The 16,072-nt window shown below is 36.1% G+C and overlaps 1 protein-coding gene across 1 annotated transcript; it reads left to right on the forward strand.

Moving 5' to 3' along the window:
* Positions 1-1,148: 1,148 nt before the first annotated feature.
* Positions 1,149-8,783, forward strand: onecut3a (one cut homeobox 3a; the record flags this gene model as incomplete). The annotated part of the gene is made up of 2 exons (XM_083559505.1): positions 1,149-2,175; positions 8,423-8,783. 2 exons carry the CDS (start codon positions 1,149-1,151, stop codon positions 8,725-8,727), a joined length of 1,332 nt encoding a protein of 443 aa, XP_083415631.1. The 3' UTR covers positions 8,728-8,783.
* Between the last annotated feature and the right edge of the window lie 7,289 nt (positions 8,784-16,072).

Here is a 16,072-nt window from a genome sequence, read left to right on the forward strand (position 1 = left end):
AAACAATACCGTTAGCAAAAATGTAAAAAAAATCTTTTGTAAAAATGTAAAAGCAAAAATTTACTTATTTCTGGGAATTCATATAGAAGCTGTAGAATAGATTTTAGAATTAGAATATATAAGAATAAGGTATATGCATTTGGTACTATCACATAATTTCCCAGTGCAATACCATTGTCTGCAGTTTTCTCCAGTACTTAAACAAAAAGGGACATTATTTTACCCAGGATGACCTGATCATTGTCTTCAGGTGAATTTTGGGTGACAGCTGCCACCCAAGAAATAAGGCCCACCTCCATTCCCCAAATCACAGAATCACATATGCACAGGTTATTTAGACTTAAAGATGCATTATAGCTATTATTATCAATCTAGTTGTTTCTAGTTCAAACTCCCCTCAGTAAAGCACAGATGCTGCAAAGTGGCACCCAAAGATAATCAAGCCTTGAAATCAGGATTCCAAACAAGGTTTCTCAGAGTTGTTGTTTTTTTAAAAAATAACGAATAGGTCAGTTTACTGCTCAGCTTAGGGTAAACTTACAATTAAAGATTACTTAGAATTAGGAACATTTTGGGAAAGCCATGCATTTTGTTCAGAGATGTGTGCATCGGTTATCGGTTTCTCACTGAGGCCACAAGCCTGCTAGAACAATCTTCATTATTAAGTCAAAATGCAATTTATTGAACAAAATATTTTCATTGCATTTTTATATTTATATTTATATGAATGACAATCTGCTTGTTCTGCCAGACCGCAGGATCATTGCTTAAGAATGAATTGAACGACAATTTATATTTTAAATCTGAAATGCTTCGATCATTTATTATAGCAGTGAAAAGAAAGAAAGAAAGAAAGAAAGAAAGAAAGAAAGAAAGAAAGAAAGAAAGAAAGAAAGAAAGAAAGAAAGAAAGAAAGAAAGAAAGAAAGAAAGAAAGAAAGAGGAAAGAAAAAGGATTTATTAGTTGCAACGTGCGACAGATTTGTGTGTGTGTGTGTGTGTGTGTGTGTGTGTGTGTGTGTGTGTGTGTGTGTGTGTGTGTGTGTGTGATAGAGAGAGAGAGAGAGAGAGAGAGAGAGAGAGAGAGAGAGAGAGAGAGAGAGAGAGAGACAGCAAGAGAGACTGGAAGAGGTGGGCATCTTTTCAGTCATGGAACTTAGGATGGAGAACCTCAGCAACCTTCACACCGTTTCACACTCTCAGCCAACGGACAGTTTTATGAACTCTGCTCCTACGAGACAGTCGGTGTCGCACCGGAACCTGGAATCGTCCAGCATGGTGTCTAGCATGGCCTCAATCCTGGACGCGGCTGGCGATTATCGCAGCGACCACTCGCTTTCGGCTCCTCTTCCCGCCGCTATGACGATGTCCTGCGAGTCTGGGATGAGCCTTAACAGCACCTACACCACTCTGTCACCGTTACAGCACCTGCCCTCGATGTCCACGGTATCGGACAAATTCGCGCACCACCATCATGCACACCCGCATCATCATCACCATCACCCTCATCAGCACCAGCATCAGCATCATCAGCATCCCGCGCACCAGCGCCTGACCGCCGGGAATGTTAGCGGCAGCTTCACGTTAATGCGCGACGACCGCGGCTTTGCTCCGATGGGCAACTTGTACGCACATTACCCTAAAGAGATCTCTTGCATGGCACAGCCGCTTTCACAGCTGTCTAACGGCTTGGGTGGTCTCCACAACCCTCAGCAGCCTCTCGGGGTCTACGGACCTTGCGCTCACGACAAGATGATCTCTCCAGGAGGCTTCGAGGCTCATGCAGCGATGCTAGGTCGGGGGGATTTTGGGGGGGCCGGAATCATGTCCACTCTAAACGGTCTTCATGCCTCGCAGTTGCACTCTAATGGATCTATGCTGTCGGAACACGACAGGCACGAACCCGGAGGTACCCAGGCAGGCGGATCTGGGGAAGCAGAGGAGATCAACACGAAAGAGGTGGCACAGAGAATAACGGCCGAACTGAAAAGGTACAGCATTCCACAAGCTATCTTCGCCCAGCGGATATTGTCTCGGTCCCAGGGCACTCTCTCGGACCTTCTGCGGAATCCTAAACCGTGGGGGAAACTAAAATCAGGACGGGAGACGTTTCGGAGGATGTGGAAGTGGCTCCAAGAGCCCGAGTTCCAGCGCATGTCGGCGCTTAGACTCGCAGGTGTGTACAGGTACTCGTGATGGTTTATATCTTCTAAACGACACATGGTAGATGCACAAAAACCTGTAGGCCCATTATTTCAATTTTTTTTTTTTATTATTATTTCATAAGGGCTTTATTTCAGTGTTTACACTTAAAATACAAATGAAGCCTATAAAAAACGACTGTATTTATTGATTTGATTGAAATGATTTGAGTGACTGATGGGTGCATTCCATTCACTCGAATTTTTGAAATATGTAGATTTTGTATTATTTGCTATTTTTCTTTATTCTTATTGGCTGGAAAAAAGAGACGTGCATAAACATATGCACGTGAATATAAATCGTGTCCTCTCTTAACTCTTATTTAGAGCCTTTAACCATAAACAGTGTCCTAAAGAAGCTTTATGGCGATAAATTGTTTCTAAAATATACATTTATATTTTATAAGTAACAAGTAAAATATCCCTGAGATAATACACAGGCAAACGCTTGCGAGGAACCAGACTGAAAAGGGAACCCATCCTCGTTCTCATCATCCTTTTCATTATTGAGGTGTGTTTTTCAGGGAGCTGTTTAGTGTTTGGGTGCTGAAATGCCTATTGAAGTCCTAAGCCATTGTAGGATCCATCCTTCTAGTTCTTGAGTTGTTCAGTAACGTCATGGTCCTTTGTGATGTTCACGTGGAACCATTCTTAGCTGCACAGAGTGGTCTGCAATTGAAAATAACTTCATCCAAAGAAAATAAAGAACATATCCCTATTAAAAAAACATTTCGATTGAAGATATTATTAATCAGGGAATAGTGGCATGTTTGATTTCTGCTAAGTGGATCAGTGGATTTTTAAGTTATGCTTATATGCGTAAACACTTTTGCATATAAACACTATTGGAATCAAAAAGATGTTTATTTAGTTGATTTTGTGAGCGCGCATGGAAGCAACCGCACATGTTATTAAAGCTGTATAATCGATATAAATGTAATTTGGTCGTTGATTATATTATTGTTATTCCTTGGTATATTTAACTGTCATATTATTAACATTGATTCCAGATCCAGTATGCCTCATAGAAGACAATTCAAAAGTATTGCCAGTGCATCCATTGTTATTTATTTTATTACATTTTATTTGATGTAATTTATGGCAAGTTTAAAAAAGAAAAAAGTTGCATTTAAGTGCAATCCAATAGCCTGCGTATAGAGGTGCGATTTTCTTTTCTTTTTTTTGCGCATTACAATATGCGCATGTCCGCAGGTGCCGTGTGACACCAGGGGGATCGAGTCTGGTGGCAATCAATGCATTTAAATTAGAGTACTATTCCACATTCATCACAGTCACCAAAATCAATGTCATGTGAATGTCTGGGAGTCCAGTTGGTTTTCGGAAAAAAATGACTTTTCGTTTAAATCTTAATAAACACGTTCTATTTATAGAAGAATAAAATAAAGTGTTTCTTCCAAAGTGTTAAATACAACGATTTATTTTTTTAAAGTCTAAATGAGACATTCAATTAGATATCGTTGTCTAGCTACTTAATGCTAAAGACACAGAGAAAGGTATTTACCCCAAACACACACCAGGACCAAGACAAGACAAATCAACACAATCTTTTAACTATAAAAAATATAATTCAGAACAGCAGCACTCTCAGTGTATTTGGTCAAGTTCGATACGGCGATCGATAAAGATAGTCAGCCTACCTATCAATTATTCCACTTCAGCATTCTCCCCATGGAGCCTCACTGTGGATATCGATTTTTTTAAATGAAGAAAAAAAAATAATAAGAAGAAATAGAGCAGATCTAAATATTTACGGAAATATCGGCATCTGGTACAAGATTTAAAACGTGGATACTATCAAAAATAAGGCCGACAAGTAGAGTATTATAATAAAGAAAAATACTACCAATTTAATTTATTTGTATCTGAAATCCAGAAATGCATGTGGATGCTTGCTGCATCAATGAGAAATAAAAAAAATCATTCATTTATTAATTTATTTATTTAAAAAAATAAAAGATCAGTAAACATTTCCCCTAAATAACTGTTTATTGAAATTTTTTTTTATTATTTTTGATTTGTTTATTTATTAAGGAAATTACAAGTAGGACTGCACACATAAATCAAACTGTTCCCATTATGGTGTTAAAGGGCTTGTCCCTATAGAAATCATATCATGTGTGTTTCATATCATCATGAGCTGAGAATGAATTGTAGTAGGAACATCTCAGAAACAGTGGTAAAAACAAAGAGGCACGTGAACAGGACGGTGCTAGAACCCATCCCCAAGGTCCAACAGTGTTGCCTCTGTCCATTCTGGTGCTGATGTGATCAATCCCAAACCGATCAATAGGAGAGAGTGACCTTTAAATACGATTGCAAAGAGGCCAACTGGCTGGAAGCAGCGCGTCATAGGGTTAAACAGCATTTCGTCATCTGCAATCTACCAAAGGGTAGGGGGTGTACATTTTCTGTCATCTAATCAAATCCGAATTTAAGAGTAATGATCCGAATTATAAGCTGTATGCAGTAGAAAGACAAAAATCTTGTTAGTGAGTAGAAAATATAACCTCAGGCTGCTGTGACGTCTCAAAGCAACACAGACCTTGCAAATATTATATATTATAATTTGTCAAAAACGTGATCATTTTGGTGGAAATACATATAAAATTGATCATGGAATACCTTCTAGGCAATATTTACATTGATCAATGTGTGTGTGAACCAAATAGTTTAACCTGGAATATGGCATATATACATGCATTACCATTTCAAGTCTTCCACAGTAAATGCTGGCTGGACTTAAAAACAAGCAATCACAGTTAAAACTATAAATTATATATGTGTGTGTGTGTGTGTGTGTGTGTGTGTGTGTGTGTGTGTGTGTGTGTGTGTGTGTGTGTGTGTGTGTGTGTGTGTGTGTGTGTGCTGAAAACTGGTTGAATAATTAAATTATAACTGTATTTATAAATGATAGATCAGGATTGAATAGGCAGATGTGGTTTAAATTTTTATGAAGCAATGTACAAATACACAAGTCCATAAAAATGATAATAACAAATAACAATAACAGAACCAGTCTAATATTACACTGGATTGTAATTTGGAATGTACTTGATATCAACGATGAGCTACAATGGCTTTGGACGGCAGTTTGCATGAACAGTTCTGCATTTAAATGCCCATGACCCATGTACCTAAACAATGATGGAACTGTTATGAATGGACATTCAGGTTCCTCTCAAGGTTTCTTTCTTTGTGAGTTTCATCATCTCCGGGAGTTTTTCCTTGCCGCCATCACCACTGGCTCACTCAGTAGGAATACATTTATAAAGAACTAATTAATAGGCACTAAACTAATACATTCAACTTTATAATTTGTATTTCCACTCTTTATTTGTATAAAGCTACTTTGGGACAATGTCCATTTATTAAAATTGCTATACAAATAAAACTGAATTAAAAGGAATTGCATTAATATTAATTATTAATAGATTTGTATATTAAGGCCACTTAAATTCAACCTATAATAGCAAAAAACAGATTAATTGTCTTCTAGTAGTGGTTGGTAATGATGTTAATATGTTTACGAAACACGCTGATTAACTGTTAATAATGTCAGTAAAATAATCACCAATTTAAAACGGAATGAATTTAGGAATGCCATCATATTCATAAGTTCATAAGCACATTAGTCCTTGGTAACACAATTGCATTTTTGTCTATATAGTATACACAGTAGAAACTGCAGTCCTAAGCCAATGTAGTGTACGTCGCTCTGGATAAGGGCGTCTGCTAAATGCCGCAAATGTAAATGTAAATGTAGAACTGAGTGCAAAACAAAGAAATTGCAAGCTATCTAAGGAAAAATATACAGCCATTATCGGGGTCAATATCACTGGTATCTCATGAGTATCCCACGATACTGTTTGCAGAGAGCAAGTAGAGAGTCTTAAAGTACTACTGGACTATTAAAGCTCAAGAAAAATTCCAAAAGCTAACACAGACATGAGGGCCTCCTAAGACATAAAGTTTACATCATTAAAAACCTGAGTGAATGCAAAGGGGTGGTGTTTAAGCAAACCATTTTTATGCATTTGATCCCACGAGATCTACTTTTGAATAATTGAGAAAACTATTAACAAAAATCTTGACTAAAAAAATATATTTTCATCCTAGACTGAAACACTGAATCCTGAACACTAAATCGAAGACTGTTCCATAACTGTGGTGCGTCGTAAGAGAAAGCTAATCCCTACTTTAATCTTCACTCTTAGATGTACCAACAAAGAGCCTGAACCTTTTGTTTAAATTAGGTTAGATTAGGTTAAACCTTTTCTGAGAAAATGTACAAGAACAAGAATAATGATACCCATTAGCTCATGGATACCAACCATGTGTACCTAAACTTTAGTAAAAACAGTCCAATAGTCCCAGTAGCCCACGATCAGTTATTTGTTTTTCTGTATGCTAAGGTCCAGGTTGTTACAAGCATACCATGTTAACAAATTGTGAATCTATTTCATGTAGGCGGTCTTGTCAGGCCAAACAATGTAGTGTCATCTACAAACTTGATTATAAAATTGTGCAAAAGTCAAACATAAACAAGTGGACTTAATATGCAGCCTTGAGGTACACCGGCGTTTAATATGTTGGTGGAGGAAGTATTATTGTGAAGTCTAATGGCCTGTAGAATCTGGGTCAAAAAGAACAGAGTAAATTGTATTTAAACCAAGACTAGATTGTTTAGAGTTCAGGGATGACATTGTTATTTGCAGAGTAGAAATCAGATAAGATTACCTGTTCTCCAAATGAATCAGTGCAGAGTGATGAGCTAAGATAATGTTTGACCCTTTTGTTGACCTATTATGACAGTAGGGAGGGATGGGGGGGGGACATTCATGGATCTGGACTAACTGGAGCTTGTTTATGCATCTACTGAATCATCTAGACAGCGAGGGATTTAAAAACCAACCAGTGTGTAGCATAAGGAATGATTTTTTTCTTACATTATGTACAGTAGTGCCACTATATTTTTACATTACATAGTAATATTATCAGTAGTGTTAAAAGTCAAACAACACAAGCAAGGGCACAAAAACCTGCTTTCAGTAGTAGGTCATTTATCACTTTAAAAGGTGCTGTGCTACAATGAGGTCTGTGCTACAATGAGGTCCAAATCCTAATTGATAAATGTCATATATATTATTTCTAGGTAAGTACGAGTGTAACTCATTTATATGCAATAATGTTTTTCTAGGATTTTGAAGATAAAATATAAGGTTTGATATTGGTCTAGTTGGACAACTGATTGGTTGGGACATTTATTTTTTTAAATAACTGCTAATTTGGTTTCACAACTGCTAATTTATACGATTTAGTATGACTGGCAACACCAGTTGAAATACTTGACTTGCGTTATGTGATGTAGAATCAGACAGGGGACAGCAGGCAGGTGTTAAATGATAAACATACAGTAGAACAAATAAGCAGCCTCTCAGGTAATATTGCTCTTATTGTTCTCTCTCCCATGAGATTTCAATACAGAAAAGGAAGAAAAAAAACAGCATGAGGAAAAAATAAAGATGAGAAAATGGAATTGAATTTTATTTTTTTACAGTTACAAATAGGTAAAGTAACATGATACATATGAATTTGAGTAAAATAATAATAATATTCAAAGTAATAAATAGCCCATGTGATTTCATTACAGAAAGGGAACAGGGGGAGAGAGGACAGGAAGTTAAATCAGCTTCTAATATTAAAGCAGTTAAAGGAGAAGCACTCACTGAATAAGACATATAAATGAACAATTTTGTGTGAATTCTTCAACAGTTGGACAATTTGCTTTACCAAACATTTAGCTGAAATTCTTGCCAAATGTGTTCTTTACTTGATGGATATTTCTCTCTGACCTTGGGATCCAATTCATCCCAAATCAGTTCCATTGGATTTAGGGGTGATGACTGTGCAGGCCGTCCCATGATAGACATTTCCACTGACTTTGCTCTCTAAGTAACTTTTATAAAAGCTTGGACATATGCTTCAGGTCATAGTCTTTTTGTAGGGTGAATTTGGTTCCAAATAGCCAGTGTGGATAGAATATTTCCAAACCTTTTTTCAAGCACTGTACAGCAGTAATAAATGTCTTAATAAGAACGTAGAGCATGGTGCTCTAGCATGGTGCTATAATTTTGGATCATGAATAGGCCCTCTTTCATGGTTTCATCTTTAGTTTCATTTTGTATTCTCTTCTTTCTACAGCTTGTAAGCGAAAAGAGCAAGAGCAGCTGAAGGAGCAAAACGCAGTCCCTAAAAAGCAGCGCCTGGTGTTCACTGACCTGCAGCGGCGCACACTTATTGCCATCTTTAAGGAGAATAAGCGGCCCAGCAGAGAAATGCAGCTGACCATTGCACAACAGCTGGGCCTAGAGCTCAACACAGTGAGCAACTTTTTCATGAACGCCCGGCGTCGCTGCACAAGCCGTTGGCATGACGAGCACCAGCAAGGCCGTGGAAGCAGCCCTGGGCAGTCTGGCACCTCCACTGCCAATTTCTCCAAAGCCTGAGAACGGATTACTCCCAGGTTGTGTTAATTCCTTCAGACATAATACATAGTGTGCCATGCAATCTGACTTGCTCCAAACAATCAGCAACACACAAAATAAATCAGAAAATCAGTGTGCCTGAAGCCATTTAGCATTTTTAAATGAGGCATTTTGGACCTCCTCAGTAGTTTCAATAAAGCATTAGTGGACCAGAAGTAACATGGGGTGTGTACACAAATAAAACATGTAACGGGGCAGCAATACACAACGCATTAGCTGCATCATTTGTCTATTCAAGACCACTGCAATGAAGTAATGGCTGTTTAATGGCACTTATCAGATTATACACTACTCTAATGAAAGCGAAGAGCCAGAGCAGATCTCATAACCTCCACCAAAGGTCAGTCTTCCCAGCAATGAAATCGCAGACATGCTATTTCAATTGGTTTTGCACAAACAGATGACAGATTGGTTTTGTTCCCAGATGACATTATGCCCTGGGGACTTTCTCCCCCCTCCCCCCTTTCTTGTCAATAGTCAAAATAATTACTAACGTGCCTGTGCAGTGCAGGAAAGCCCAGCATTTACAATCATCACATGACAACCAAATCCTTATTCATTATTTGAAGTCTAGAAGATTACACTGCCACCTGCTGATAATAACAGTGCATTACGGCTAAAATCAGTGAAGTACTACTGAAATTTTCTAATTGTGCCACCATCACCGTCCCTAGTTGGTAGCTGGCTGACCATATTTGGCAAGAACATGGTGAGGAAAATAAAAGTCAATTAGGAATTCTGTAAAGCTTGAGATCTGTTTTAGACACTATTGAACTTTCGGTGACAAATCAACCTTTCATTTGATTTTAGGAAAATAACACAACGAGCATTGGAAAACATCAAATATTACCAAAAAATGCCAATATATTTGCCTTAATGTAATCAGAGAAGTTCAATGCTATTCTACACAACAATCAATATCTAATCCTGCGTTAAACATCCCATTGGCATTAAACATCCCAAAAAAAAACAGAACAGAAAAAAGCAATCAGAATTCGGTTTTGCGATTTTGCTTTTAAAAACAACGAAAAAGACACAATATTTAGAGTTTTTCTACCTCTAACTCCATGCTTCATGTATAATAACATAATAACATAATCTCACGTACTTTTTTTTTTTTAAATTGATGCGGGTAATTCAGACATCAAGTTCTTTTTACTGTCGTGATATGGTGTGCATACTTAAGAAGAAACGTTGTTGACAACGTGAAACTTTAAGAGCCTTTATGCAGGACGAAGAGAAATGAATCAACAATTATTAAGGAAAAGAAAATGTTTCACAAAAAGTGGACATTGCATTGCATTCTGATGATGTACCATGATGTTAGCAGAAAAAAGAAGAATCACTCCCTCAGCATTTATCTTCACAGAGGGATTTCAGACTTACAGCATGTCTACAACATTTCACATTTAAGATTTGGCACAGTTTGTGTAGCATTTCTGGATTCACTGTGTCGTAAGAGCAATGCAAAGGGACTTATGTTGTGAGCATTTCAAGGCACAAATCAGGCACAATTTCACGTGTACATGAACTAACTTTGTTTGTAGTGAGAACCTTCCTCACTGTGCTGGGGGTTTTTATCAACCAGCCACTGATACCAAAGATTTTTCTGCTTGCCAGTCCTGTCTGGTGTTATCAAGGGAGGATTATAGCACACAGCAACACAAACATACGCACCAGAATCACAACTTTTTCTTATACCCAACTGCACATGCACATTTAACGACTGTGTGGTTAGACTGCAAAGTGCCACATAAAAGTGTCGATAGGGAAGTGGTAACTATGCAGACAGTTGAGTGCCTTTTTTTCCTTCAACTGCCACAGGACTCGCTTACAAATTAATCTCCTCATTATAGGATTATGATAAATAGTTTGTAGTTATTAGGCATAATTCTAGACAATTGTTTTTTTAATTCAATGCAACTGACTATGGAAGCCGAAAGAGGTCATGAATTTTCATATTTTTTTTTTTCTGCTTTCTCTTGATCACAATTTATTATATCGAGATCACAAGAAACTTGTTGTTTCCTTCGTGATCAAGACTAAATTTTCTCGTTATGTTGACATAACAAACCTTGTTTCCTCGTGATCTGGATTTTTCGGTGTATTCGTCCTTCTGCATAGAGCTTCTCAAGTGTCAGGCACTTATGTGTAAGTTGTCAATCACTGACAGATACAAAGCAATTTTAGTTTGAGTGATTTCCAGATCAAAGTTAAAGCGAATGCGATCATTCATGATGCTGCGATGATGCTGCCTCTAGAACATGCTTCTACAACTCTTATGCCAAATGCACAGAAAAATTAATTACTGTTCACAAGGAAACAACATTTTAAAACTCCTGATATGTTGTGATCATGAGAAAACAAGAAAGCAAAAATATTATAATGCATGGCCTCTTAGGACTTTGACTCATTTGTCAGTTAATTTGGTTATTTTTTTAAACATTTATTTTAATAAAGAATCAAAATCTTGCCGACTTTTGCTTCATCATAATCCTAATCTCAATCTTAATTACATTTAAATTTACTTTCTTTTGTTCAGATAGTGCCAAAACTAAGGCTAAGCAAAAAATAAATAAATAAATAAACAGGAACTGATGTCTATCACATAATAATATGATCAAGGGTTCAACATGTAACCTTCCAATTATTGAAATTGTAATAGGGTCTAAATGCCTGGGACTGTCTCGGAAATCTGAGTTAATAAAAAAAAAATTAAGAATAATAATAAACTAAAACTATTTATGATTACAGTTTTTAAAATAAAAAATAAAGAGAGAGAAAATGTGTAACATATTTATTCAAAATGTAAGACAATTTTTTTAATCACTATTTAAATGTAAGCAAATTTCTGAGACTTCATGGTCTTATCCTTGAAGCACAGGTACATAAAACGACCCAATTAATTTAATTTATGAGCCCTGAGGCTTTACACAGACTTTCGATGTTTGTGTCGGTGCACACGCTGTCATTGAAGCAAATTGTACTTATTGTGAAATTCCACTTCTTCATTCAAGTTATTGCTGACAATATCATTCCTAATAGGAATGTTCTCATAGGGAAGTCACTATCATTGCTTAACTGTATAAAGAAATGAATAGAAAGTGAACAAGTTCAATCGTTTTGATCATCTTGGTCTATTCCCTTCATCATTCATTCTCTATTCGTTCCAATCCAATCACACTGTGGAATGGAGAGGACAAAGAAAGAATTAAAAGAAAACTGGTTTTATATGGATTTGATATCTGTCTGAATATTTAATACATTTCTTAACTATATTTTCGATACATAAAAAAAAAAAATCAGATGCCATTATGGATGGTTTCGTTCCTCTTCACCTCTTATGCAGTAACATTCACCGGCCTTTCATAGAATCAGCATTCAATTCACACACATTCCGCTCTACAAATTCTGATGTTAAAATTGGATCCAAACTTTATCTAATGTCAACGGCTATTTTAAAGTGGACTTCTTAGTAAAGGGTTGAGGAGCCCGTTTTAAAAATAATGACCTAATTGACAGTTTTCCTTTTAATATCCTACCCCATGATATACACAAGGACCTGGCAAGCTTGTGTTGACAATTAATTCTGAAATACCTCAAAGATTAGATTTGTTACTCATAGATTTGTTTTCCAGGTTTAATGTAAACTAGTTGAAACTGACAATAATTCTCAATCAAGAAACTTTATACTGTTCTTTCATAGCCTGTGCTCTTTTATTCTCTTGTTTGTATATGATGGCATTGAAGATTTCTTAGAAACAAGAAGCAGTTTTGAATGTTCCTATAGAAGAGACTATGTCTGACTAAGGCGAAAAAAAAAGAAAAGGAATACGTTACACAATTTGGGATGATTGTTAATGTGTGATTATCAACCAAAGCAAGTTTATTCTATGGATTTTAAACTTTAAACTTTTTTTTTTTATTATTATTATTTCAATGTCATTAAAGTGCCCGAAACTATGTTAATGATGGTAAGCTGACTTATTTCTGCATGAATGTGTTTGAGATAAAGGCAGGAACAGTCTGCATTTTGAACCAGTACAGAACTGGCCTGATTTATAAAGCAGACTATTGTAGTTCTGAAAAACCTGCTCTGCCTCACTTCTCTGTATGCTATTTTCCTTCCATCATTTATCAACAAAATCAAATCATTAATTGACTTACTGAAGAATTACTTGCCTGAAGAACTTTCAGTAACAATCATATAAGACAGTATCGACTCCAAACAAGCTGCATGAAATTTATTTTGGCATATTTAAAAAAGTAGTGTGTACATGTTTGCATATGTCAAACAGAAGTCAAATATTCCAGTGAATTTACAAATGTTCCAGATACACGGATTGCCTTCATACTGGTGTAGAAATGTTGATCACCTCTAATGTGCAAAGCCAGTTCCTGACAATGCTCATTTGCATGTAGTGACTTGTAAAAGAGCTCGAAACACAACCAAAAAATTCCTGATATCTGTGTGCCAGCTGTGTCTCATATATTTACATACATGTATTTATACACAGTACTAATCAAGGTTTTTGTACACATCTCCTTTCGGTGTTTTTCATTTTACATTGATATTGAAGACATCCAAACTATGAAAGAACATTAATGGAACTATGCAGTAAACAAAACGTGTTGAACATCCCAGAATATGTTTTAAATTGCCAATTCTTTGAAGTAGCCACAAGCTGTTTGCTTGTTTCCTGCTATTTCTTCAACCTGCAGGCCAACTCATCCTGACTAGATTTAGAATGAGTGATTGTGGAGGCCAGGTCATCTGATGCAGCACTCAGTCACTCTCCTTCTTAAACAAATAGCTCTAACATAACCTAGAGCTGTGTTTGGGGTCAATGTCCTGTTGGAAAACAAATTGTGGTCTCACTAAGTGCAAACCAGTCTACTGATCTTAGGACCATTCCTTGTTTTTCTTGGTCCGAGCAAGTCTCTTCTGTTTCTCCTTCGACCATGAACGCCTAAATCATGCAGTCTTCTCTGAACAGTATGTTAAAATATCTGCTACTTGAACTATGAGTAGCATTTATGTAAATTGATGGTTTCTGAGGCTGGTAACTCTAATAAATGTATCCTCTGCAGCAGAGGTAGCTCTTGGTATTCATTTCCTGGTCATCATGAGCAGGGATGAGCAATATTTATGATATATGTATTTCAAACATGTATTTCAATAATAAAATAAGATTTTGTCATTTATATTCGATGAGGTTGAAGAAAATGGCTTCATATTCTTTATAAAAATACTTTAGTGTTTTGTATTTTCAAAATACTGTAAAATATGACGAGCGATGAGCAGAATACGTGACTGGTACCAAATGCATCAAAAGAAATGCTCGTCTTCCCAAAATATGCGTACAAGAAAAAATTGGTGTACAAGTGGCTTTACTAGTAAAAATAAAGATTTTTACTAGTAAAGCCACTTGTACACCAATTTTCTCATACTACAAGGCACTCATACACCACTGTATTTGGTATTTTATCTTAAAATACATTTTTGATTCTTTGCCCAACCCTGGTCATGAGAAACTAGTTCATCGTAACCTTTGCTTGGTTTAAAGACTTGGTTTAAAAAATGTTGAGAAGTTTTTGTTTGACTAACGTTCATTTCTTAAGGTTTTATTTTCTTCATTTAACCGAGTTTTTCTAGCCATAATTTGGATTTGTAGACTAGTTGTAGTGGCATTAATAGGGCTACTGACTCTGTGCTCACTTTCCTCTGCACAAGCGAACTGATGGTTTAAAGCAGATTAAGAAGGCGAGAAATGTCAAAAATTAAACATTGACAAGCTACACCTGTGAACTGAAAACTATTCCAGGCGACTACCTCGTGGATCTAGTGCAAGAATGGCATAAGTTTGCTTGGCTGTGCTCAAAGTTAAAAGTAGCTACTTTGGACAGTCTAAAATTTAAATATATATATATATTCTTGGTTGTTTAACATGATTTTTTTTTTTTGTTTACAACATAATTCCACACAAGTTTGGATGTCTTAAATGTGTTGAAAATAATAATAATAAAAAAAAGAAAAACTACTGGAAGAAGATTCGTCCACCCTCACAGTTTTTGATAGAAAATTCCAAAGCACTTCTATGTCTTTTTAAAAAAGGGTGTATGCAAATCCTCTAATACATTTTAATTCATATAAAAAAATCTGAACTTTTTATGAATTAAAGCCAATGAGGTGAAGTTAAAATGAATGTATGTATAAATTTATACACACCCAGGAGCGAATGTTTTTCTAAAATTACAAGATTTCCATAAATAGCAAATGTCTCATGCAAATGATTAAATAAAGATGAATAAAAATCATTTATTATTAATCAATTTAAAGTTTAACTAAATGTATTTGTCCATTATAGTGAAGTTGGCTAGATGTGATATGAGACGATGCTGCTATCAGCAAAAATCTGACATCAAATATCATAGAACTTCACAACGTAAAAAAAAAAACAATGCACAATTAATTTCCCCTTGAAAAATTTCCCTAAGATGTTACTAATCACCACAGATGTCTGATATCTCAAAAAATGTAATGAATATTGTGTAATATGAGCTGTCATGATTCTATATGCAAATCAGAACTCTGGTAAAAGACTCTGGTAAAAGTTGATGTACTGAATACACTTTTTAACTGTAATGTAAAGAGGTTTGGGCTCGGACAAGTACTAAAGTGAAAATTAGCCAGTGCTACTACCTGTTTTAGTTTCACGCTGGTATCTGGACCTCACTATCTAATGAATGTATCCAGGCTGAACAACCACTATACAGAACACAAGCAGGGAAAAGATTATAATAATCATGTTTACATCTCTGACTCCTTCTGTCTCATCCAAGTTAGTCCCATACTTCTTGTTGCCTTCTGCCTTGTTTGTTGTTAGCTTCGTGAGCTATCCTAGATTTGTGGTGCGTGATAGCCAGGAAATGATACACCAGTGGTAGGTTTAAAAAGCCACGCATTGACAAGAAATAGGTTGTTGGGCTGAAAACGGTTTGCAATGAAAAGAAAAAGAATATTGATCATGTCACCAAATAGATTAAAACGTAGGTAACGATGGTTTGAAAGAAGTAGAAAGTACGGATATTTGTGTAAAAAATACTAAAGTAAAGTACGGACCCCAGAAAAATCTACTTAAGTACAGGAACGAAGTATTTGTACTTCATTACTTCCCATCTCTGGTTTGGCTATCATCAATATGAATAAGTTTAGTGAATGAATCTGCATCTGGTCTTCAAATAGGTAAGTAGAAGCATGTTTGGCATTCAAACTTTGAGGAATTGAACAGGGTAAACACCGTTG

The sequence above is a fragment of the Silurus aristotelis genome, assembly GCF_946808225.1.
Source record: "Silurus aristotelis genome assembly, chromosome: 13".
Classification (NCBI taxonomy): Eukaryota; Metazoa; Chordata; class Actinopteri; order Siluriformes; family Siluridae; genus Silurus; species Silurus aristotelis.